At 39.0% G+C, this 24986-nt stretch overlaps 1 protein-coding gene across 1 annotated transcript in view; it reads right to left on the reverse strand.

Annotated features, from left to right (window-relative positions):
* The window catches only part of Ppargc1a (PPARG coactivator 1 alpha), a 94154-nt gene that overhangs the window by 34927 nt on the left and 34241 nt on the right, over positions 1–24986 (reverse strand). Inside the window, exons 3-5 of the mRNA XM_050149625.1 lie at positions 6485–6679; positions 4205–4327; positions 3129–3333 (exon numbers count right to left, since the gene is read on the reverse strand). Of these exons, the coding sequence (XP_050005582.1) occupies positions 3129–3333; positions 4205–4327; positions 6485–6679 (523 nt within the window). The remainder of the gene's footprint in view (positions 1–3128; positions 3334–4204; positions 4328–6484; positions 6680–24986) is intronic.

A 24986-nucleotide genomic window follows, 5' to 3' on the forward strand; every position in this document is an offset into this window, starting at 1 on the left:
TATGTTTATCTACAGCTATGGATGTGTGTAAGATTTTGTCCTTTTTTGCTAATTACTTTCAGAAAGTCAATAGGTAACTATTGTATAATATATAACTATGTATAATGAAAATCATAGTGTTGAAACGAAAATGGTCTCTGGAAGAGTTTCCTACTTTATGGTTGAAAACTCTAAGGCCCAGAGACGCTAAGTGATGCCTACAGGGCCATAAAACCAAATCTTGGCAGAGTTGGACACTAAGATGTTCCCTTCCTCTTATTATCAAAAGGAATTGAATTCAACACACTTTAAAGGAAGTTAACCAACCCTAATAATTAGGATTCTTTGAAATGTAAAAATATTATTTATGTCTAAATTAGTCCGGGATAAGGTACTTTATGTGAAAAATAGTATTTACATACTTAATTTGTAGATTAGAATTTAGTTTTGAAACAATTGAATAATAAGTATGTCATCTATCCAAAGTGTATCCAGAAATTTGAAGCTCATGCTGTCTTCTACAAATTAGGTACATTGATTAATTGGCTTTTACATATATACCGCTAGATGAGCTGATTGTACATTAATTTTTGAGTATGCCTAATTTAATCAGCCTTTCACAAAGAATAAATTTATGAACAAATTTTACTCACTTTTATGGTATTTTGCTAATAGCCAGGATAATTTACGCAGGTTCTATAGACAATACTACCCGATTAGGAACAGTGAGATAAATCACACAATAAATGCACATTGAAAATCAGAAACGGGGATCTACCACAGGCCATGTTAAACTCTCACGCAAATGTCTCCAAAATTCCGATAGCTAGATACAGGGAATCCCAAGAGCAACAGAGGGAGAGAACCCCGGCCCCAGCCATGCTGAACACCAGCAGAGTCAAGCAGAAAATGAGAGGCCTATGCAGGGTGCAGTCCTCCAGTCGACCTCAGACTTGAACCCGTGACTGCACGTGGGCTCACGGGTACTCTCTCACAAGCACTATTGATTTCATTTGTAGGGAACTTCACCGGTGCTGTTCAAGGACTATGTGACCACAGACTGCTAGGGTCCTTACAGTTACTCTTCATGTAGATGCTATTTTTGAATAAAGATGTGTGTGAGTGAATGAAAGAATGAGACCCGAGCACATACCGTAGACTAGGCAATTATTCTAAGGAAGCAAAAAGTGCATAGTGCCACCATGTAAGGAAGAACAGAACAAAAGCCCAGTCAGGAACATACCAGCGCAGGAAGAAAGTCACCTCCCTGTCCTCCTCCAAATAGTCTCTGACTGTTCATACGACTTCAACTTTTTAATTTGAAAAACTTAAACAATCTTAAAGGGTAAGCACCTATTGGTTATTAATCATAGGCTAGGGGTCATTTCCCAAGGCTTCTAATAACTATGGAATTTCTTTTCTTTTAATTCAGCTGGATTTGTTCTGGGATGAACATTTTAGACCTTATCACAGATTTATACTTTAAAAAACAATTCTTCATATACCTGGTTCCCCTCAGAGAATCCATTTTTCTGGGAACTATTTAATTGTTCAATGCCATGGTTTGTAAAAGTTTATGGTAATATTTAAAGGTAAATGAACTTTAAGAAAGTCTCAAACTCTAGGGAGAGAATACAAGGGGGCGGAGGAGAAGGAGAGGAAGGGAGGGAAGGGGGGAGGGAGGGAGGGAAGAAGGGAGGGAGGGAGGAAGAAACAAAGAAACAAGAGACATTGAGAGAACTTTAAATGATAGGCTAATTGGCCAGATTCCTTAACACAGGATTTCAAAGAGCTGGAGACTTTCAGTTCCTTGCCAGATGAATGTATGGCTGGGAGCTGATCAGAAGGAACCCCGTGGATTCTTCACTCTCTAGCTACACCAAGCTCAGTGAGCTCCTTTTCCTAGGTCATCAACATCATCAGTCCCCCTGATAAAACAAAACCAACACAGCAATGATAGAGCTTGGGACTAGGGGCCAATCCTGGCCAAGGGAGCTGGAAGGGAATTGGGCGTGTGGAGTTCAATTCATCTTCACAAAGTGACAGACACAGGTTGATAGCAAGTGGGATACATCCAGCAAAGAGAACAAAAAGAAAATCAAACAAACAGCAACAACAAAACCCTAATGGAGAGCCAACTTAAAACAGGAAAGTTCCTAAGAGTCTTCTAAGGTAGGAAGACAGAGGGATTACACATCCCGAGAAAGAAATGCCTATTAAAATCAGCAGCAACAACAACAATACCTGTTGTATGAAAGGATCCTGGCTCACACCAGACAGGGACTACCACCCTGCAGCTGTAATTTAGGGAGCCAGAAACACAAAGTAGGGATGTTTGTAGCTACTACAGAACATGCCTGTGTCTAGGATAGGAATCCAGGTAGGAAGCAGAAGTTGGCACTTTTAAAGCAATGATTATTTTCAGAAAAAAACCCTCTTTCTGCATCCCGGACTACCACAATTGGAAAGAGGAGAGCTGAAAGAGAAAACTGTTTCTGGGCCAAGAGAGATTTTCCCCAAATCATCCGAATCTGCCTTGCAAGGCATCACCCTCCTGGCTACATATGGGACGAATAAAGATCACCCAGATGTTTTGTTTAATCTAGGTAGTATTTTTAAAATAAGAAGGGTGGAGGAAATCAGGAATTTCCAAGTCCTAACATGCAAAGTTAAAATCTGTGAGCATAGCAGGTGGTCTTAAAAAGTAAACCAAGAATGTACTTAAGCAGAAAGACTGCGTAAATGCTGTTTACTGCTTCCCAAGGTAGACAGAAGAAATCTCCAGCGCCTCATTTTTTCCATGACTGGAAAGGGAAAATTAAAGAGCCCTGCGAAGAATTGGCAAGCGACCGAACATAACCGTCAATGATCTCAGTAATCCAGATGCGTATAAACCTCAAAGGTGTTGTAATCCCTGCGGCCCCCCTCCACCTAGTTTAACAATGCAGGTGTCTTCAGAGTGTATTACTCACGCTATCTGCCAAATACGATACGTTCAAGCTGTGTCCACAGAAGATCCCAGCCCACTCCCCCACCCCTTTTGTCCCAGACAGACACAGACGGGAGCAAGCGCAGGGTCCACTTGCTCAGGCTTCTCAGGGGCAGTCAGCGCCCCTGCTGGCTGCTGGTTGTTGCTGGTCTGGCATTACCTTGAGCAAGTTGCGACTGCGGTTGTGTATGGGACTTCTTTTTGGAGGCGCATTTGTCTCTGCTGCTGTTCCTGTTCTCTGTGGGTTTGGTGTGAGGAGGGTCATCGCTTGTGGTCAGATACTTGAGAAGCTCTGAGCAGGGACGTCTTTGTGGCTTTTGCTGTTGACAAATGCTCTTTGCTTTATTGCCCCATGAATTCTCGGTCTTAAAAACAAGGCATAAAGAAAGCTAAAATTAGTGAAGTGAACCTTATCAGAATGGATATAGGTTTTCTGAAGAGATGAGATTTTCGGTGAAGTGCTCAGTCTAAGTGTACTGGATCTATGAGCTGTGAATAATTGTTTGCAGAACAAGGAAGAAAATTACATTTAAAATTCCTAAATGCCATTTATGCAGCTTTTTATTTCATTTCTCCTACATCCCGATGTTCCTACTCAGCAACATGTAACTAACAAGACCCTACAGCGCCTTTACTGTGAGGAAAGAAAAAAAAAAAAAGAAAGAAAGCTGCTTTAAACCTTAATTTACCGCTGATTGCTGAGGCCCAGTATTCACAACTCTCTTAAGTACCCCTTAACGCTCCGCTTTCGCTCACAGCGAATGGCAAGACAAACATTGTTTAATACAGCCCGCTAACTGAATTATGTCATTGCCAGCATTTTCTCCAATTAATGGCAGAGACGGATCTTTTGCAGGGAATTCGAAACCATCTTTGTCAGGTTAAACAGCTGGCAAAAACAGCCATCCTGCATCTTAAAGCCGTCCACAGACCACAACTACCAGCCTACCAGTAAATCGTGCCGTTGTACAGACCACTGCATGCATTAATCAAGTGGGAAAGGAATTACACATTCCGATCATCAGAAAAAAACAATGCCTAAGGGAACTCTTCCTAAGATCCCCCAAGCTCCAGTGTTTGGAGACAAGACACACTTCTGGTCTGCTTCCCTCTAGGGTCAGCTGCCGGATCCTGGCTGAATGAACACCTGCAAACTTTATGTCCCTTCGTTCCACGGATTTGTGCCATCCCCACCCCCTTGCTTTTTGCTCTGTTTTAAAAGGTTTGCACACGCACCTTAACAACTGCAGGGCTTGTTCTGATCCTGTGGTTATGGTTCGCATGGTTCTGAGTGCTAAGACCGCTGCATTCATTGTAGCACAGCTGAGTATTGGCTGGTGCCAGTAAGAGCTTCTTAAGCTAGACATGCCAGGGAAGGAAAAGCAGGAAACGTTATACAGCTTCTGAACTTCAGACTGGTAACTGAAAGTTGACAAAAAGCAATTGAATGTCTCTTTAACTATACCACACTTTAGCACAAGAATGGTAAAGGAAACAGCTTTATTAAAAGTAAGAAAAGATTTTATCATTACAGTGCTACCTCGGAAAATATTCCCTTACCGTTTATTTGAGACTTGGCATTGTTACCCTCAATTTTTAAATGACTGTTTATGTAGAATAATGGTGCAATCTTCCCTAAAATGATTCCGAAAGCAAAACTATCTGGGGTAAAGAAGGCTGCCTTGCCCACTAACACTTTGGGGGCAGAGGTTAGATACTACATCTTTCTCCTTTTCTTCTATCAAATTCGCATGATCATCAATAAAAACATTTCTGAACCATATTTCATAACTAAATATATAAGCTGATGAATTAAAAATATGTGGATTAGAGCAGTGGCTAGCACTGGTGTGAATAAAGAAAGGCTTTGTAAACAGGGTGCTGTTCAACAGCCTACATGTTGGTCACAGCACAAGACAAGCATTTGCTGTTGGGGCTTGCATCTTTGCTTTTTGAGTAAGAGCCTCCTTATGCAAAGACTCACTCCTCCCTAGCCTCCTAAGCAGCTGGGTCATCCGTTTGCCCTACAATGCCTAGGTTTATCACTTATTTCACGACCCTAATTTCTTTATTCAAGGACTCTCAAGAGCCTCCCTGCCCTTGAATCCTATCCATGCAGGATGCCTTTACCTCCACAACACTTCCCAGCTGAACAAACTGTGTAGATGCAAATCCTTGCTGAGGAATTAGGATACTAGACCGAGACCCAGTGACACATGGTAGGCATGGAGAGTGAGGAGTGATTTCCACATGTAATATTCTCCTGAAGAGCAGAAGTCTTAGACTACAAAGAGGAAGCAAGCAGATCTCCATATGTTCATGTAGAGTTCCTTCAGACTTAACAATTTGGGAGAATCAACCTCCAAATAGCATGCCGGAGTATTTTATTAATGTTAGAACAATGGTGTTCCATAATTTACACAGCACTGCTCTCCCATGAGATTTATAGCAAATGACAAATGGCTATCATAGATGGGGAGGCAAATGGCACTCAGAACTAATAAAATTCTGGTCAAGCATTTAGTTGAAAAGAAACGTCACTCCTCATGGCCAATGGATTTATTCTCCGTTGCCTACCACAAATTTCAGAAACTTGGGCTGCAGATAAGCTATTATTTTCCCATCTTCTTAAGAAATGCTGATCTAAAGTCTTAAGCTACAGCATACTGCCTGACTTGCAATTCTATTTTTAGAATCATATGCAAAGAAATGTAAACATTATTATATAATCTGTAACAGCAAAAACATGGAAAGAAAAAACTAAACACCTCACTGGTACTAGATTGCCTAATAAATCAAAGCATCTCCATACAAAAAAATACTATGCAACCACCAAAATTGTTGCGTATGTCGAAGCCATATACATAAACAATAAAAATAGACCTGGCAGGTCAGATTTGCATATGTGCACATATATGTGGATATATATGTGTGTATGTATAACAATAATAATTAAAGAAAAAGAGGCTATTAATTTGAGAGCAGGGATCATGGGAGGGTTAATAGGGAGGTACCAAGGAGAGAATGGAAAAATGATAGAGAAGGGGAAAATTGATAAAATTATATTTTAATTTAAAAGTCATAGAAATAAAGACATCTTTAAAAATCATAAAATGCAATGACATATCCATCTTAAATTTTAAATTAAAAACATTCAGTTATTTTGATATGATAAGGTCTTAAAAACCACAGGTAAATGTTTAGTCTTTTTTTTCTAGATCTTGCTCTTCTCTTAAGGCTTTTATCATGAACTTGAATAATTCTTAGAGAAACGATCACACGCATAATAAGAGTAAAAGATTGTTGTCATAAACAACTTCCATTATGCCACATAAGAAATACCTTATCAACACTTTTAGTAGGGAATTACAGAATTGGAAAATCTAGGCTGACGGGTAAATTTCTTTTCATTTGAGTCTGAATTAAAAACCCAAACCTGATTATTCCTACAGAGCCATGCACTGGTCAGTCAGTGGCAACTCTGACCACTGTTTAGACAGTAGGAAGGGTTCTTACTAGAGACGGCTCTTCTGCCTCCTGAGGTGGAGGGGTGCCGTCAGGCATGGAGGAAGGACTGGCCTCGTTGTCAGTGGTCACGTCTCCATCTGTCAGGGCATCAAATGAGGGCAATCCGTCTTCATCCACAGGGAGACTGTCCAGTGTCTCTGTGAGAACTGCTAGCAAGTTTGCCTCATTCTCTTCATCTATCTTCTGCAGAAGCAGTGAAAAAAAAATACAGACGACATGAGTGAGTTGACATGAGGAGGCAGGCACCAGGATTAATTAGAAGGCTGAACATGTCCGGGTGGGTTGAGGAAACTGTATGTGATATTCTCGATGCCCATGCCAGAACACAAAAATTATGTCTTCCACAAACTCCTAAACCATTTTTAGTCTAAATCATATGATTACCAAATACATTTACTGATCTTGGAGCTGTCTGGTTTAGCAATCTGCTAGGTCAGTCCTTAGTACTCCTGCATCTTCTGTTGTGTTAACAGTCTTTTACACATCCTTGCATCTTCTGCCTCTCACATAAGAAATCTCATCTAATCTTCATACACAGTTCTTAGATCTCCCACTCACTATGCCACCCCAAATATTTAGACAATGTTTTCCTTGAACACCATCAGAAACTTGAACGACGCAAAGGGAATCTACACACTTTTGTGATTTCAGTTACAATCTCATCACTGCTCACTCCAAAATCATTTATTTCTCTTCCTGACATCCCTCCCAACTTAAGTCATAAATCTCTGCCCACTGGATACTTGTACCATATAATGGCTCTCTTGTCTCCAAAACCCAAACTTGGGACCTTTCACAGCAAAACTACTACTCTTTTTCTTAACTCCTTTAGTTTGAATATCAGTTCTTCTGACTTGTGCTCTGAAATGCCTGGGCTCCTTGTTATGAAATCAGTTGCTAAGGGGAACTTCCCTTTGCATTGTATCTTAACTAAACTCATCTCTGGTGCCAAAGATATAACTTCAGCATAGTATGGTTTCCAGTAGGGGCTTTGCTTCTGTGGTGTATTCCAACCTTCTGTCCTTCTGCCTAAACTCATTTTCATTGATGCTCACACAAACTAACATCATCCTGTACCTTCCACGGATATTACTGAATGCCTTAATCTTGGCAATGTCATGGTAAGGACTAAACATGGAAGAAAAAAGATCGAACTCTTCCCTTTAGTCCAAAGGTAAACAGTCTATGAATGATATGAACAAATTATATAAAGGATAATATTAGTCTTGGTTCTCTGTATAAAACCTGTAATATCTATATCTGTTAAGATAAAAGTAAGTTCTTGTCTATGCATGTAATCAATCAACCCCAGCACTGGGCACGTGGAATAGATACTCCCTGGTTACTCAGAATAATTCATTAACAGCATTTATTGGCACCCACAGAGACTGTGCACATCATTTTCTATTCTTTCTTTTAAAATTCTACATTGTTTATCCAATTTGACCTGTTTCCAACATTCTTTTTCTTTTGTCAAGTTCTGTATGCTATGACATTAACAATATAGCTAAATTATTCCACAAAATTATATTACAAAATGCACCTAAGCTGCTGACATCTAATAAAGCTGGCAATACCCACCCTTCCTTTCTCACTAGCATTGAACTTCGGTTAATTGACCTGACAAAATTACAAGAATCACAGAAAAAGACAGCTAATCAGAAAATCAAATTGTATTACTAGAGAAATTAGGCAGGGCCTTATCATGTAGACATTCTATTTTCACGAGAAAAAAAATGTTTTCCCTCATTACTGGTCACGCTCTATCTAGGAGTCAAATTACAAGCTTGGCTTTTGTTTGTTTATTTGTTTGTTTGTTTGTTTTAGGTTCAAGAGGCCAGGAAGAATCATTTTATTCTCTGTGGGCATTTAAAAAACTCTTTAACACTTGCATATGGCATCTTCCTACTGTACCCGGGTTTGAGGCTATAGACACATTGCAATGTGACAAATGGATTGAGTTTTAAGTTCTAATGAAGAAGAGAAACTCAACCAGAAGCTTGCAATCCATCCCTTTCAGAGGGCACACTTACTTCCATCAACTAAACGTTCCTCACAATCTAAACTGCACAACAACAAACCAACCAACCCTCAGTTCCCAATGCTTCTGTGTCCTTCCATCTACTCCCAATAAGAGAAATAGTAAAATATTTTCCATTTTCTGATTTATACCATAATCTAGTATCAAAAAATTCTAATGACTCAATTTTTTGTACTCCTAAATTCTAATTACCACCATATACCAAAAATAAACCAAAATTAAATGTAAGTCATCAAACTTTTCTCAATAAAAGTATATTTAAATAAAATACACCACTGTAAATCTTATCAAATTAACGAGATTTGCATTACTATAAATGACTATAATTCTAATAAAACAATCTTTGAGGACCTCTCAAATACATACATGTACCCAAATATATGTGCACAATTTCATTAAATTGAACACTTTTCATAAATGCCTATCTCATTTTCAAAAAGGTTCAATTCACTGACGTCAAAAAAAGAACTCAAGAAAAATTGGTAAGAGTGTTTACCAATAAATGAGTAATTTTGTTTACCCTGATTTAAATTTTGTATTTGGCTTTCCAGAGAGACTACACGCTGCTATTTGCTTTCAATCACAGGATACAATAGCGCCTCAGCTCTATCCGTTGGGTAAACAAACTCTGGTAATTTCAATCAAGTCAAAATGACAAAGAACACTTAAATTAACTAGTTTTCACCAATTTCTTTAATAAGCCTAAGCGAATGTATATGCACACAATGGCAGCAATATTGGAGCCTGATAATGTCATAATTAATTTACAAGATCTTATCAACCCACCAACTTTTGAAACTCTCCTCCCTTGAAAGCACAGTAAGAATGGAAGGCTTCTGGAATGGGATATTGCTACAGTAAATGTGTGCGTGGTTGAGACATGGGTGAGGAGACTACTCTATCCAACCAGTACATACAAATAAGACCAGCCTTTTTACACCATCAATTAAAGATGGTTATTGGGTATGTTTACTATTCCTGTATGTCCAGGTGCTCCGTGACCATTTATTTTGTAATGTTTGTTCTGAATTTTGGAAGAATGGGTGTTATAATTTCAAACTCTGCTTTTTTTCATTAATTAGGGGAACCTAATGATATACCTCTGCATCAAAGATCAACCATTTTTCCTAAGTGTAAAATTGAGCGGCTGCTGTCCCTCACTGTGGCAATTTCAATTAGTTTTGGGTGAGTTTCAAAAGTCATCCTCACAGAGAAGACAATGGATATGACAAAGAGGACTCTCTTAAACAATTAATGTCACTTTCCACTATTGCTCTGGTCCCAATTTACAGAGCAAATCAATCAAAGTCACCACGGATGAAGCACAGAAGCCTATGAATACATGTCTGTTCACATGTGACAGGGAATGGAAGCACATGAGTGAGCCAGGTGACACTGAACGGGACACTTTCACAGCCTTCACCTTTGCGCCCCTCTCCAGCCACATGAAAGAATGATATTATAAGATGGAGCATCTCTTGGCACTGTCTAAAACAGTAGTTCTCAGCCTGTGGGTCATGACCCCTTTGGGGATCCATAACATATATCCTGCATAGCAGACATTTACGTTATGACTCATAACAGTAGCAAAAGTATGATTATGAAAGAGCAAGAAAATAATTCTGTGGTTGGGGGTCATCACAACATGAGACACTGTAATAGAAGGTCACAGCATTAGGAAGGGTGAGAACCACAGCTCTAACAGATTGAGAAGATCAAGAGTGAAAGAGCTGATCACCACAAGGTGTGTGGACATCACCAGCTCCATTCGATTCCTTGCAGCTGAAGAGAGATAGGAAAGCCCAGGTCAGCAGAAAGAAAAGCACCTCCGGAGCTGCTCTGCAGCCATCAAGGGCATGTCCTGTGGGCAGCTTCAACCCTGGCCCCTCCTTACATGGTCCAGTTCTGCTGCTAGTCTTCTGACCTAAATAAAGGTCTGTGTGTCTGTAAAACTCCGCTCTCCAAGGGCTCTCCAGGAAGAAAGGAGGCGCAGCAACAAAACCTCACTCCAGGTGTAAAGAATTTCCTGTGGCAGATAATACACTGGCGTTTGTACTGACAACCCCAAATCTGGAACCTGCAGCAATTCCGAAGCCATGCCTCATCATTAATAAATAATGGTTCTGAACAGTCAACAGACTCTGGAGTCTCATTGCTGCTCTGTGAGACTTCAGTGTTCTGAAGTGGCTTGTGCACTGGGTGTGATATAATCCAAGTAGCACAATGAAAGATGGTAGACCATGTTCCTGTGGCCTCCTGAGGTCACCTGAAGATTTAAAATCCCAGATGCAAGGCCTGAACTGGACTGTCTTGCTTTCCTCATAAGAGCAAAATGGATCTTTCAGCTGATAAAGAAAACATGGTGGTTGGGCACACAGCAATGTCAGCTTATCCAGCCACATGCCCTAGAGAGCAAATAAATCCACCCCATCAGGGAGAAGATGAAGGACTGGGTTGCTAAGGTACACCTGGAGGGAGAAACCCAGAGGAGAACTGCATGTGGCATTCCCAAAGGTTTCTAAATGCAGCCTATTATGGAAAGACCATGCCCTACTCATGATAGTAATTTTTTCTGCATCTTGTAGCATTGCAATTACACTCTGCATCCCCACATTCTCACACTCGCTTGATCTCTGTTTGATAAAAATAGTTTAATAGCCATTTAATCACAGCTTCATTATCCTAGCTCTCTTAATGTGAATTAGGCCATGAGAATTCTAGCTTCCTCATTATTCAAATCATCAATAAGAAGGAAACAGGGGGGGTCTTCTTATCGCTCACTAATCAATTTCAGTTTCTTAGGAACTGTTGACTTAGAGATCAAACTCTGTGAGAGGTCACTTAACCTTACAGTGTCTCTATTTTCCTGTGCAAAGTTTCGGTTTTTCTGCCTCATTCCTGTTATGGATTTTTTTTATTCTTCTGAATTTATGATAAACAAAAGTGTCAATGCAACTTGAGAATCTTCAAGATGGGTTCCCAGAAGTATTTGCAGTGTGTATGCCCATCATCTTGATTACTCACGTTTGAATCTTCTTCCATGTGCACAATCTACCACTGACTTTCCACTCCGGGCCAGCTTCCCCCAAGTACCCAGCATGCCCTAGGCCTCTTTCTTGCCCTATCCTGCTGATTTGGAAACAGCTAATGAAGACGAAATTAACTTCTCCTTTAAGTGAGGCCTAATTAGGAAGGGAAATCTGTGAGAGTAACATCTGGTAGTGTATTCCAAAGCCAAATATAAATGACATTTTTGGATTATCCATGATTTTGGATTATTTGTTCTGCCACATCCTACCAAGAGTTCAAATAACTAACTAAGAAGTGACTTTTAAGATGGATTTGAAAGTTCAAGTGAGAAATCCAATTGATCACAGGTACCCTTACCTGAATCTCCATGCACAGAGTCCTTCGGTTCCCTGGGTGTAAATTGGCCAACAACAACAAAGATGTCTACATGTGTGAATTTTAGATTTGATGCATAACATTCAAAGATTCAGAAAAAGATTCATTCAAAGTAAAGAAAATAAGGTTTTGCTGTTGTTGTTGTTTTGAAATGAAGTTAAAAGTTAGCAATCTAGACTAAGGCCATAAAATCAAGCTGGTTTTCATGTTTTCTTTGAATGACTGTAGTCAGGGTAGATGCTGTTTCTCTCTTTAGTGCCAGTGTGAGCTCTGAGAGGTTTGGGCTTTTGAGGAAGGCGGGGTGAGGAGTTTTGAATATCTTTAAAAAGCTCTTTTGCACCTCTTTCTTCTTTCCCTGTACCTGTCACAATCCACTGTGGTATTTCTTGCTTCTCAAAGCAGGGGCACCAGAAGCTGGTCTGCCTCCTTTCTCTCACATCCAACAAGAAAGAGGTAAGGTCTCCACATAGCCCACGTGGGGGGCTCCTTAACCTTTCACCATTCTGTAAAAGGGTCCCCCAAAATATTCCACTAGCTTTTATCTACCATATGGAGTACAGGCAGAAGAAAGCATGACATTCAAAAGCCCACAAGCATACGTAAGGAGCAGACAGTAACTCAAATAGATCTCCTTAACTTCTAGCATACATTAGAAGACACTTCAGTGTGTTTTCAGTTTTCATAGAGACACCAAGGGTTTGCTTAGGACCAACAACTTCTGCTGAATGATAAAGTTGCTAAAATTTGGGAGCCAAAAAGATAATACAATTTTAAATTCATTATTGGAGCACTTCACCACAAACACACAAATCATTTGAAATGCTATACGTTTATAATATCCCTCTTAGAACCCATAAGTATATATAACAAGTACATATTTTAAACAGTATTAAGTCACACACACAAATAAATATGTGTATATATGTATGTATGTATGTATATATATATATATATCAGTCTCAGTCTGTCCTTGTTGACTAGATAACAGTATATAATCAATACTTAATATTCTCTGCTTCAGTTATCCATTTTAACCAAGGAAAGCAATGATCAAGAACTAGGGATAATTCTTACAAAGATGAAACAAAATTCAAGTGGAAATAAAATACAGGAAAATCTGAAGATTATTTTTTTCTGCATGGATATATTTAGATCTGTAGGAATCCATTTAATTCCCATGAATACATATGGCCCTATTTAAGCAGGCATAAAATTCATATTCACATCTGTACTTAGACTCCATTCTAACTTATTAACTTATATCATAATATTCATGAGTTAATAAGTATGTACAGAACATGTGGAATTCATTATTCTGAAGCTGCCGTAGAAACCAATGTGTAGACACAGGAAGGATCGACAGAATGGTCGGTGTGGGTAAAATGAGCTCTTACAGAGGAGAAACAGAAAAAGTGACATTTTATATCTATTTCTCACAGTAGGAGGAATAAGGAACTGAGTGGTCGCATTGAGCAGGAAGCTCAACGGACTCAAGAAGAGTCAGCAAGGCATTCTTTTTGACCTTGGCTGTAAATGAAGAGAAACATCATTGCAAAAAGTGCAAGGGCACCAGACAGCCGGCTAAGAGAACAGATGCTTCCGTTCTCACTGCTAGCAGCTGCACAGCCTCAAGTGGAGCAACTCAAATCTGGCTGCATTGCATGATCTAGAATGACCATCCTTTTCACCCCCGCCTCTGAGCTTCATGCCGCCCAGATGCCTAAACAACCCTGATAAAAAGTCCGTCATGGCTCACCCTCTCCCTGCCAGTTCCCACGCATGCCCTCTCATATCTCTAATAACACACTCAAAACTCCAAAGAGTAACATGCTAGCTAGGTGTTCACCAGATGATGTATTATCCAAATTATTATGATCAGCTACGCAGGGTTGGCCCACACTATCACAGGTTAAATGGGGCACATTGTTATCCTTTTCAAAGTCAATATCATGTCCCCCATCAATGTCACCACTTACCTGCCCGAATTCTTGCCATCTGGTCCACAAAGCACCAGTCATTCTCTCCTAAGACCTTGGCATTGGATGATTCCTATTCTACAAGGCTCTTCTGCCAGGTGGCCACAGGTTCTGCCCCCTTTCCTTTCATTCACTCAAAAATACCCTCTCAATGAAGCCTCTGCACTGATTCTAGAGACATTCTAGCTACTTTCCCTAGCCTATTATTCCTTTGGCACCCATCTCTATAGCTCAGAGTGTATCTTACTGATTTTTCTTGCTCATAAGCTATCTAAAACAATGTCTCTGAAAGGGCTATTTGATTATTAATTGGATACTTGGCATAAGAAGCTGGGAGTACAGCTGAGTGGTAGAGAGCTTGACTAGCATGTGGGAGGCTGTGGGTTTTAGCACAGAAAAAAAAAGACAGTTGGCATATTGGAGATGGCTAATTTAAATGAATAAGAACTTTTCAGAACACCCAGAATATATTGTGACATTTCATTTTTCTTTTGTTTTTAGTTTTCTCTGTAATTTCCACCTCCTCCCACCCCCCAGCATATTTATCTTCTTAATAATGTTTATCTTAGACTATGATTTAGAATTAGTTTGCATTCATCTCACACAGGCCAGATGATAGCCCAGGCAAGCAGCCAATATATTCTTGGTGTGAAAGAAGGAAATATGAAGAACTAGGAACACAGAGGGGCTACTTCTTTTTGTATTTGAATCTGTATTTTGAATTTGTCCCATGGACTCTGAACCCATAGGAATAAATGCAATGCCCATGGATGATAAAAGAAGAGATTTAGATGAGACATTTTAAAGACAGAGGGTAATCCAATCAGCCTTGTTTGGGGGAAGGACACTGGAACACATCACCATGCAGCCAATTTGCAAACATGTCAGAAGAAACAGAATGGTTGTATGAAAAGAAAGTCATGCCATATAAACCTATGATCCACCCAGTTGGGAATCCCAGGGGACCAAAAGAGAAGAAGCAAATAACCCATTCCATCAGGGCCAGAATCACCTGTGTCACTACAAAACCAGGTCTTCTCTGAGCAGTGGGTTTGCATTCATCTTAACCTGGGATTTAAATTGGTGTTCTGTGAAACAGTTGACATTAGAGCAGTCACTGCAAGAACCAACAGTGAATATCAGTCTCGTGCATGTTATATACTTATGTCGCAGGTTTTAAATACTTATATGTTTTAGAAAGAAACAATTCCAATGAGTTATTTAGCCTATAATGAACAGAGGAGACAATGCCACTGCATTAACCATGTGATGGAATCATTTTGTGTTTGTCTCAGGATTAGGAAAAAAGGGAAAAAGGGAGGGAGGGAGGGAGGGAGGGAGGGAGGGAAGGAGGGACGGAGGGACGGAGGGACGGAGGGACGGAGGGACGGAGGGACGGAGGAAGAAAGGTGAGGGAGAGCTATGTGAACTTGGAAACACAAACATTTAGGATTTCTCAGTCCTCTTTGATTAAACCAAAATAGAAAATAATCTGTTCCTAAAAGTAATTATAAGATACCGATCATTATTTTACAGTTATTTTTTTCTGTTCATTTAGTATTATAGTTCTCTTAGATAGGTATTATTTTAATTTAAAATATCAAAAAGAACAGTTTACTTTTAAACCTATTTTCATTTATCCTTTTAGAATTTTGTCTCTGTAAGCAATGTATTTTGATGGTGCTCACTCCCAATCCCTTTCTACAAACTCCTCTAGCTCCCTGCTAAGTCCCTTTCCCAACTTCGTGACCTCTTCTTCTTTAGTTTTAATGATCCACTGAGTCCAGTCCATGTGGACATAGATGTAAAGCTATCCAACAAAGTATGGTCAATCTACCAAGGGTCACCCCCCCCCCCAAGAAACCCAACTATAGTCATCAACTGGCAACAGAACTCAGCTAGGAGAGGAACGTTGTGAGTCCCTCCCCTACCCATTCAGTAATGCTGGCTGACTTGATCTTGTGAATGTCTGGAGCTGGCAACTATAGCTACAGCAAGTGATTTTGCTGAATGCTTCCCATGTTTCTAATGCTGAGTTAATTAGTATATACACATTATTTCATTTAAACTATCTATTTAACACTACTATTAGTCTAAAAATCATGCGCCTAATGAGAGGCAGAGTTGGATATTAAGTTAAATATATTTGATAAAGTATGGCTACCCACATTCTTTACTGGAATTTTATGGGAGAGTTTATAGAAAAGGGGAGCTAACTTGGGCTATTCTAATCTATCATCATATCGAAGGCAAATCTATATTTAACAACAAATAAAACCAAAATGTCCGGGAAGCTATATGCAAAGAAACAGAGCAATCCTCCACGTGACAAGAGAGGATGACTTTGAAAATGCTTCTCACTTGTTTTGCTAGCTCATGTTCCATCATAATCCATCTTTACCCGCAGTGGATATGATTGGTTGTTCTGCTAGAATATTCTTTATCTTGCCTTCATGTGTTCCTAATTTCCCCATATAAAAGCTGACATTAATCATTCTATCCTCAAAAAAGGTAACTTTGCACAATCGCAGATTTTCTAGACATCTCAAAGCTAACCACTTCCTTTCTGAATCACAGGTGCCTTAAGAAACAGAAACAGAGTTCTGGACCCCAGTGTAGATCTAGATTCCTAACTTCAGCAGGGTAGCATCACTGGAAATAATGAGTGGATGAAACCCATCTGGATAAGGATCCAGAGTTACAGAACAAGAAGAGGAGCGATCAGGTAATTTAACCACTCATCCTTTAAAGGCTTCCATAATACCAGGATATAATAACATACGAGTAGCAGAGAGTGAGAGTGTAGTGTCAAGTCATGCCATACTGTTGTTGCATGGGAGATGAAAAGAGAGACTCAAAGTATTGAGCAAATTTTTCGAGGTCAATTCCCAGCTGATCTAAGTCTGCATAAGAATGGGAAAGAGAAACAGAGAAAAGCAGAGAGGAAGAGAGCAGTTGAAGGAATAAGCAGCTTTAGGATGAGAACTTTGGTGAATAAGAAATTAAATTTATAAAGGTTGCATTTCAATAGTCAAAAATTGTAACCAGCAATCACCCATGAGCCCTCTTCAGTCCAGACATCAGCACCAGGTCTTCAGATAGGAGATGACTATAAATAACTTATAAGGTTTTATTGTGGCAAATTAGCAGACTACATGAATCAAGGACAGAGACAGTACTTTTTTGGAGTGACGATGTAAGCAATCTTTATTCTATATATGATAGTACATTTTCTGCCTAAAAGAAATGCTTAGACAGCAACATCATAAAGGTCAATGTTACTTGTTCACAAAGACTTAGCACCACGAGATATGTGTGAGATTGCGCAGCTGCAGATCCCCGGCACCTGGATCTATGTGGCATTTCAGGTTGGGTACACTAAGAAGCAGACAGTGTCAAATGATCTGATTACTGTGCTAGCCCAGCAATAGCATAGAATGAGCAAAAATTGTCTCTGGGTAGCTGCAAGCTATTCAGAGGCGAGCCTGTCCTCTGTGGGGCCATCTGGGGTAAAGGAAATCAAAGTGTGCTTCCTGGTAATCCTCTGTGCTGTCCCTGGCCCTTCCCCAAGAGAGCAGAAGCCATTAGAGCTGAGATTGGATCTGAGACTCCTTGAGCAACTTTCATATCCCACTAAAGTGCTCTGCACAGAGGAGTGGGCTGTCAATAAATAATTGCCAAATAAATACAATATGAGACCTCAATGATTTCACATCTAACAAATCTACATGGGGTTTGCTTGCCAAAGTGTCTGAATAAGTTTGCAATCTCTTAGGATTTAGATGCTGAGCTTCTTTTTAATGCCACGCTGAGTGTACCTTTCATGAAGAATCTTTAAACACTTTCCACTGAGTTAGTTCTCAGTGCAGGCTCCTTTGTGGCTATTGGTGATTGGTATGCATATGCTGGGAGCATGCATCATAAGGAAGCGTGAGACACCCTTTAGACAGAGTGTCCTAGAAGAGCCATAATGTTTTTTAAGTGAGTTGGATAGCAGAGCCTTAAAAAGCACATTCCCCTGTAACAGCATGGGAAATAACAAGAGTGGGCCAGGCCAATCTGGATAAGAATTCAAGAGCTACAAAACAGCAAAAAGAAAAGTTTGGTAATGAAAATACTTCCCCTTCACTCCCTTCCATAATACCAGGATGTAGTAACACACAAGCAACAGACAATGAGAGTGCAGAGTCAAGTCAGGCAATGCTACTACATAGCACGTGAGAGGACCCGCACTCAAAATGCTGAACAAAGTTCTTCAAGATCAAAGATCTACCAACCAAAGTCTGCATTTGTTCTGATCTAGGCCAGTGTGATGGTTAGTTTTGCCATTGGATCCTGTTGCTTCCCGGGAGAATAAAAGAAAGTAACATTTAAAGAAGTATTTTTTTTTCTTAGAGTGCTATTTTTCTTTTTTAATATTCAACAACATTTAAAATGTCGTCGAAGGAAAATTCCAATATATTTACTTCCAAAGAAATCGTGGGCCATAATTACCAAATTATGTGTCCAAAGCTGTATTTTCCAATAGATAATGTGCACCTTCGAGTTAGGTATTGTGATTTGCACATCAAAATGATCGGGGACAACATTAATAATTACTATTTGAGACTTTACTATATACCAGGCATTCTTGATCCTGGGAATATAGCAACGAACACAAATAAATAAAATCCTTTCCCTCAGAGAGCTTATTTTGAACAAGAAAGGAGCCCAATGACTGACATCCTAAATTACTATAAACATGCTAAACAACTGTGAAGAACAAAGAATGGCTAGGGCAATCTGAATGCTACTTGTGGTTAAGAAAAGCCAAACATATTTAAGAATCGGATTTAATTATAAAAGCAGAGCATGAATAGTTTGCTTAGGAAAGACTTCACACTGAGATAACTTAGAAGCACTTAAAGTTGGAAATATAATTGGTACTACAAGGACTGGACTCACGGAACAGTTAGCCGCTATCTTTTATACGAAATGAAAAGTAGCTGGAGCGCGGTATTTCTCAATACCGGCTACTCAATAGAATCATGTATGCACTTTAAAAATATTTATGCTTTAGCCCTTCCTCCAGAGTAATTAAATCAGTACCTTTGCAAAGGGGGAGTTAGTGTTTTTAAAGCTTCCCAGGTGGGATTCCAATGGAAGCCAGGATTGAGAGTCACGCCTTTGAAAGACTAAGTGCTAGAACCTTTGAGGAAAGAGGAAAATGAGTGTGCCCATCACGTGTCCAAGCAAACAAAGCTTGCCAGTGTGTAAGGTTCACTTGTCTTGCTCCTGGATGCCCAGGACCCTTCACATGTATCAGAAATACTGATGCTACAACCCATCCTGGAGCCTGTACTACAGGGGCTTTCTTTTCAAAGTTCCTCGGCTATTTGTCTTCATCTTATTTTAAAACTTTTAGCTTCATTAAGTAGATCTCTAGTATAGAAAAGGGACACCTACCAACCAAGAGCTTCTACTAGCAATGTCAAATGGATGGTTTGTATAAACCATCAGGCCTCATAGACCAGACAGCATACTGACACATGGGACTTCTAGGGGAATCTGTATGAGCAGATTTTTTTAACATCTATTAATATGATAGCATGCATTTTAGATTAAATAATTAAAAATATTTACTGAATTTGGATTATACTTTTAGATGGATTGAATTAATATTTTGCTCATAAAACATTATGACAGCAAATAGAAAGTAACTTCCAGTGTAAAAATAGCAATAGAATTTGTATGAGACTCTAGCAAGGGTCGTGGACCAACAGAATCCTAACAGTAACTGTACCTAACCTGCTCTGAATCCTCAGTACCCCAGCTGGTAGCAACAGTGATAGACAAACTTGCCAATACTCTTGGGATGGTGTAGCTATAGTCTGTATTAGCTAGAGTTGGCTGGTCCCAGTGTGGATCCCTTTACTTCCAAGGCACTGTGTGAAAACAATAGTTTTAGCAATTGATAGCAAAGTAGTTAGATGCCACTAAGGCATCAATTGCTGCTCAATTTGTCCCTGGAAGAGCATTCAATATTCTCCAAACATTAACCCAAGGCCTCTCGATTCACTACTCTCTTCATCAATAGCATGTCTATTGTGAATAATTACAAAACATAGATTGGAAATCTTATGGGATTTTTGCCTTAGAGGAATGAAATTAAGTTCTAATTTTGTAACATAGAAACTTGTGTCATTTGGGAAGTCACTTGGGGCCACTGAACTCAGCACTGTCAACTAGAGAGGGTTGGTTGGTAATAGTACATGATGCTGTACGTCAAGCATAGCACAGACCTCCATAGAAACATTTCCTACTCAAAAGAATTTTCAAAATGTTGCATCATCAACAAAGAACAAACATTCCAAAGATTTCTCAGGAAGGTGTGTGGCATAAGAAGTCTGACTGAAGATGAGCCACAGCCTCATCTCCACCAGTGTGATTGGCCATAGTTAATAAAAGGTTCACAGATACTGATTTCAAATCCCAGCACCCCACCTAGAGTAATATCATTTTTAAAACACAGTAGGAGCCAATGATTCATAGGAAATATAAACAGAAAATAAATAGAATGGGTTTTTTAGGATGATAAAGAAGAAATAAACTGATTTGTCTTATTTAAAAATAAGACTATTCTTATTTGTAGGGGACATATTTGTCAACAAATATGGTAGATAATTCACTCAAATTCTTTAATAAAAGGTCTATTGTATAGATATAACAAACACATTGCCATACTTAACCCTTAAATATGAATAGATACTGTGTCTCAATCAAAATAGAAGGGCCAAAATAAGTAGTGAAGCTGCTCCAAGAAACACTTACCAATTCACAAGCCAATAAAATTATTTGTTCCATTGAAATAAAAAAAGGTTAAGTTATGATAATATTGAATAAAAAAGTGAAAATTGGGAAAGGACACTAGGAGAATAGAAGGAAACCTGATATTATTCTCACTTTTAGTTGGAGATGAAGTTCCCTTCCGTATTTTGCTCTTCATTGGTGCTGTGGACTTTGGAAAATAATTACTGCCTTTACAATGTGAATTAAGATTTTAATCACCACTCAGAACGTTTCACTAGCTCTTTGTTCTCAACATTATGAAGATTTTCTTGGGTAGCTGTAGCTCTAATAAAGTAGAAGACTCATCTTTGAGCTTCTAGTGTGATCATCTGAGTAAACAGCCAGGGAGGCTAAGTAGAATCAGGTAGCACTTACCGAGGAACCTGAAGGTAAACTCCTGGTGTGCAGAAACAGCCCACATATACAAGGTACAAGAAGCCATCAAGATACGACCACCTGATGACCCGAAGTCTGATGTATGACCGAGCATATAGGGTTTGAGTGCTTATTGATAGTATTTTCATCTTCAAAAATAAAATCTAAGCTATCTCAAGATAAAGGTAAAAGACCATATGACATGTGAAATATTGTTATACACTGCACAATGCTATTTCCTTCCATCTACACAATAATCCCTTTAATAATGATTATTGTGCTGTTCTACAAACAGGGGACAGAGGCTTGAAGAGTTTAAGCCATCAGTACAGGTGACATAACAAACCCATGACAGCCTGGGAATTAGAACCTAGGTTCATTTTCTTGAGTAAACTTAACCTTTTCCAAGCATTTTTCCAATGAAAGAATTTAAATCTCTTCCCGCTTCACAGATAAAAAAAAATTACACTTAATTGTTCATTTTATTTTCAAGATGTCTTTGGGGGGTGGAAATGCAGCTCGCTGAATTTTCTAGAAAAAGAAAAGTCATGTGTTTCCTTGCTTCTAATGAGTTGCTGCAGTTCAGAAGTTTCATTACATTCTGACAATTAAGTTACTAATAAACTGAGGAGCCACTAATTGTCTTATGCATCTAGCAAACTCAAGATCCAGCAACCTAGAACATCACTGGACCCAAATCACTCGACATTTTATAATCAACTTTGTGATTTGATTTGATTTGTGTAGTTTACACATTGTTCTTCCACTTGACATGAAGTCCTGATGGGGAACACACATGTCATTGGTCATATGCTCATTAATACCATGTTATACTGCTGCAGACTATGTCATCAGAACCAATGACAAGATAGTACTATGCTGGAAGCTACACAATGCCCGTGGACCCAATAACAAAAAATTTATGGTAATTGAAACCAAAGAATCTTAGGGAAAGCAGTTAATTTCTCAGAGAACCAAAGGGTCACTGTATTCAATTTATATTCGAGGCTCAGTACAATATTGAAAACACACACACACACACACACACACGAAAGTAAATGATCTTATCAGTTGTCCAGGATTTAACAATTTACTGACAGTATAAGGCAATTTACTGATTACAAAATGAATGCATTACCTGTGCATTGCTTCATATTTAGCTCATCAGATTGTTATACAGAAGTTAGCACTACAGCTGCATTGCTAAATATATTGCCATTACCCAATTTACTGCTCTGCTCAGTTTCAGCGAGAGTAAACCTTTCTGTTGTTGCTGATCCTAGGTTCCACTGGTGATGCTGAGGGCTCTCTGAAAGTCTGCTGTCTACTCAAACTGTTGCTGTAAGCACTGTCTACTAAGAACATCTAAATAAGAACAGATAGTACACCGAAGCTGGTGCTGCTCAAACATCTATGTGCAAAACACCTAAAAATAGTAAAATGCAGATTTGGAATCAGGATACATGGAGTGAAGACATTCTGAGCCTTTAGGAGTTTCCAGGTCATAAGCCTTATCATGTATATGCCGTACAATTAAGTATTGTTCTTTTGTGTGTGCTAAGTTCCATTCTTTAAAATAAGGAATTAATACACATTACCTGCACAAGAATGGGTTCCTTGTAAGATTTTATTTTCTAAAATGCATTTATCGTGTGTGTGTATGTGTGTGTGTGTGTGAATTGATGCTCAAATGGCATGGCACACTGGTGGAGTTCAGGTGACAAGCTGGGGGAGTCAGTTATCTCCTTCTACTCTGTGGGTTCTAGACTAAATTCAAGTCATCAGGCTGTGGTCCCCTGAACCGTCTCACTGGTCCCTCATTATAAGATTCATTCATGTATATAATGTGCTTTGATCATTGTCTACTTTCTTTCATCAAATCAGCACATTTTTATTACATTTCCCCACAACTTACAGAGCAGGAAAAAAAAAAGACTGAGTTAGATTATACTGAATACCCTTTTGAGGCCCTTGCTCCTCCTGACTTGTGGAGGCATGCCACCACAGTCTGAATTAAAACTTAGATGTTTATGATATTTAAGTCATGGCAATTTGTGTTGCAAAATAGAGGTGTCTCTCCATAAGAAGCCCAGACAAAGATTTTGTTTAGTTAACATGGTTTTGTCTACAAAGGGTTCTTAAACATTATGAGATGTGTTAACAATATTTTCTGAAGTTAAAATTTCCTCTGAAAGTTGTGCATTTTAGAAACGAATCAAAAATGTGGATAGATGGGAGCTGGGAATTGAGGAACATCTGATCACTCAGAAAAGAGATAGCTATCGACTGCCACTCTATGCCCTCACAGTCTTGACACTGATGTCTGTGTCCATCCCCATGTCTACTTACCTTTTATCCACATGATTCAGTACCCTGCCTGTATTCCCCAGAACTGGAGTCAATCTGATTTCCCTTTTCAAATTCTTTCCCATTTTCATACTTCCTCGTTATGTTATATAGCTCATGTCAAATATTTCACCCATTTTTCTTTCCTCATAGATGTTGTATGGGTTTTCCTTCTACTTGAGTTGTTCTGTCTCATGAAATATTGGTTACCAGAATCATTCTCTCAAGAGCTTTGATACATCATAAGAAGTTTTATACTTATTGTGTAAAGTCTACTTTTACCCAGGGCTCAAAAAATCTGTGTATGAAGAAGAAAGAATGCAAGAATCGGAAGATGGGGAATGCTATGAACAGCTGTCATCTAGACATAGCATGCCTGATGCATCCAAGAACTAGCAAGAGTGAACGTCCAGTACAGTCCGACCTGGAGTTCTCCATGCTTTACAAAGTCTGTAGTGTCTTCAGCATCAGGGTCTCTTTAACAAGGTGCACACAAGAGCTGCCCAAGGCAGGGCCCATTGTTGCGCCATCACAGGTAGAGCCAGGCACCCTAGCCTCCATTGAGGAGTTAAACTGCTAAGAATTTGGGGGATGGGGAAAGAGTCATATTCTTCAGTGTGTAGCTACAGGTAAGTTGTCCTTATTCAAGTAAGTAGCTTGACCATTTGTGGTCAAGCAAAGCAACTGTAACTTTCTTCAAAACAAACAAACAAAGAATAAAGAAGATGGAAGATTTGGAAGGAGGAAAAGGCTGAAAAAGAATAATGGGAGAGAATATGAGCAAAGTAATCTGTGAATGGGGGTGAGGTGTGTGTATGTATGTGTGTATAACTGTGAAGAATAAAGTTAAGCAAAAATAAATAATAATGAAGTATATGTGGGAGCATATATATGTGTGTCTATTTATATGTATGTGTGTGTATTTATATGTATATATATATATGTATATATATACACACACATATATACACACACAATATTAGACACCATTACAATAAACCATGGGATTATTATTTAAAGAGGTGAAAGATAGTTATATTTACAATGTTGCCCCAGATAAATGAGATACATTTTAGAGAACAGAAAACATATTAAATTAATCTCAAAGTTAGATTCTGACAGATTCACATATCTGCATCTGAGAAGCCCTTAGGCTCAAGAAAACTTTAATGGTTAGAGTGAGGAGAAATCCTACATAAACATCTTTATTGTATCTGAAATAACTCTTTCACTGTTTACACTCTAAGAATGGTCACGCAACTGTCTTCTATGCCACACTCGAAAGGGTAGAGAGGATCTTGGTAAAGTTTCAAAAGCATTTAGAAAAGAACATGATAAATCAATGCTTTCATATTTTTTGGAGCATCTTCCAGGTGCAATTCAGCATGTAGGCTAAAGTATGAAAGCTCTAGCAAAGTTAGAAAGTAATTATCAAGGGCTTTAGGATCTGCGATCAGATCGTTGGGCATGAGTCCCCAGAACCAGCTAGGAATGGCGCCTTCAGGAGCTGCACAATTCC

Source organism: Alexandromys fortis, unplaced genomic scaffold, assembly GCF_014885135.2.
Source record: "Alexandromys fortis isolate MF-2015 unplaced genomic scaffold, M_Fortis_MF-2015_v1.1 scaffold_0, whole genome shotgun sequence".
NCBI classification, from domain to species: domain Eukaryota; kingdom Metazoa; phylum Chordata; class Mammalia; order Rodentia; family Cricetidae; genus Alexandromys; species Alexandromys fortis.